This window comes from Corvus kubaryi, unplaced genomic scaffold (assembly GCF_017639235.1).
Source record: "Corvus kubaryi isolate FWS band 111438036 unplaced genomic scaffold, C.kubaryi_AGA036_p1.0 36967, whole genome shotgun sequence".
In the NCBI taxonomy this organism is placed as follows: domain Eukaryota; kingdom Metazoa; phylum Chordata; class Aves; order Passeriformes; family Corvidae; genus Corvus; species Corvus kubaryi.
The window spans coordinates 119,156-121,144 of NW_024580996.1; the positions used below are offsets into that span (position 1 = coordinate 119,156).

The 1,989-nt window shown below is 55.8% G+C and overlaps 1 protein-coding gene across 1 annotated transcript in view; it reads right to left on the reverse strand.

Moving 5' to 3' along the window:
- The window catches only part of COPA (COPI coat complex subunit alpha), a 10,602-nt gene that overhangs the window by 830 nt on the left and 7,783 nt on the right, over positions 1-1,989 (reverse strand). The window contains exons 14-15 of the mRNA XM_042020411.1: positions 1,322-1,483; positions 463-657 (exon numbers count right to left, since the gene is read on the reverse strand). Of these exons, the coding sequence (XP_041876345.1) occupies positions 463-657; positions 1,322-1,483 (357 nt within the window). The remainder of the gene's footprint in view (positions 1-462; positions 658-1,321; positions 1,484-1,989) is intronic.

Here is a 1,989-nt window from a genome sequence, read left to right on the forward strand (position 1 = left end):
TGAGGGATTTGGGTGGGAATCTGAGGGATTTGGGTGGGAATCTGAGGGATTTGTGGGGATGTTGGAGAGGTTTGTGGTGCTATTTGAGGTATTTCCATGGATGGATGAGATCCCCCCTCAGAGGAGAAATTTGTGGGGATATTGAGGATATTTCTATAGATCTTTGACAAATTTTCATAGACATTGGAGATATTTCTACAGATCTCTGATATTTCCATGGATATTGGAGATATTTCCATGGATGGACGAGTTTCCCCCTCAGATTCTCCACACCAAGCAGTCTGAACTCCCACAGCCCCTCCTCATGGGAAAGACCCCAAATCCTCTCTGGAATCCAACACTGGCCCCTCCAAACCCCAGATTTTCCCACCCTATAAACCCTCCAACCCCACACAAATCAGCGGGATGTGATTCCCAGTGGAAATCCCGAGGGCAACCCCACGGGATCCGTGTCCCCCTCACCGTGGTGACGCGGCAGATCTGCCCGCGGAACTCGGGGCTGTAGCAGGCCCCGCTGAGGGGACACTTTTCCAGGGGTTTCCCGCGGTAAATGGGGCGGTAGGAGGCGGCGCAGATGTCGAAGGGGTTGTGCTGGTCATAGTTGAGCTGGTGGCTGTCGCTGGGGTTCTTCTCGCAGGCTGACAGGATCTTCCGTGTCTGGAAAACATCACCACCGTGAGCACGGCGGATGGGGACACCCCAAAAATGGGGTCACAGCAGGGGTGCCACACCTGAGGGCTTTAGCTGGGGTCTGGGGACAAGGGACACCCCAAAAAGGGGTCACAGCAGGGGTGTCACACCTGAGGGCTTTAGCTGGGGTCTGGGGACAAGGGACACCCCAAAAAGGGGTACAGCAGAGGTTCCACACCTGAGGGCCTCAGCTGCTGGGCCACCTCAGGTTTGGGGACAAGGACACCCCAAAAAGTGGTCACAGGGGGTGTTCCATACCTGAGGGCTTTAGCTTGGGTTTGGGAACAAGGGACACCCCAAAAAGGGGTCACACCCCAAAAAGGGGTTCCACACCTGAGGGCCTCAGCTGCTGGGCCACCTTGGGGTTGGGGACAGGGACACTGGGGTCCTCACCTGCTGGGTTTGGGGACGGGGCCATTTGGGGACAGGGCTATTTGGGGACTGACCTGCTGGGTTTGGGGATGGGGCCATTTGGGGTCTCACCTGCTGGGTTTGGGGACGGGGCCATTTGGGGACAGGGCTATTTGGGGTCTCACCTGCTGGGTTTGGGGACGGGGCCATTTGGGGCCATTTGGGGGCCTCACCTGCTGGGTTTGGGGACGGGGCCATTTGGGGCCATTTGGGGCCTCACCTGCTGGGCCACCTCGGGCTTGGGGCCGAGCTCGAGCAGGCGCCGGGCGAAGGTGGCGGCGCTCTTGAAGTTCTTGAGTTTGAAGAAGAGGTTGAGGGCGGTGCGGAGCACCAGGATCATGTGCACGGGCTGCAGGTTGGAGTGCGTGAAGTAGGCGGCCATCTGCCAGGGAAAACACGGAAAATCGGGATCAAACCCTCGGGAATAACGGGAATTATGGCTCGGAACCGTCCCTCACAGGTGGTCCCCGTTTGTATCACCTTTAAAGGTAAAATCCCACTTTTTTCCCCTCAGGAATCCCACATTTCCCCCATCAGGAATTCCACGTTTCCCCCTCAGAAATCCCGTATTTCTTCCTCTGGAATTCCATGTTTCCCCCCTCAGGAATCCCACATTTACCCCATCAGGAATTTTTCCTCCATCAGGAATCCCACATTTCCCACCTCAGGAATTCCATGTTTCTCCCTCAGGAATTCCCACATTTCTGCCTCAGGAATTCCACATTTCCCCCTCAGGATTTCCCATGTTTTTCCCCTCAGGAATCCTACATTTCCCCCATCAGGAATTCCATGTTTTCCCCCTCAGGAATTCCACGTTCCCCCCCTCAGAAATTCCACATTTCCCCCCTCAGGAATTCCCACATTTCTGCCTCAGAAATTCCCACATTT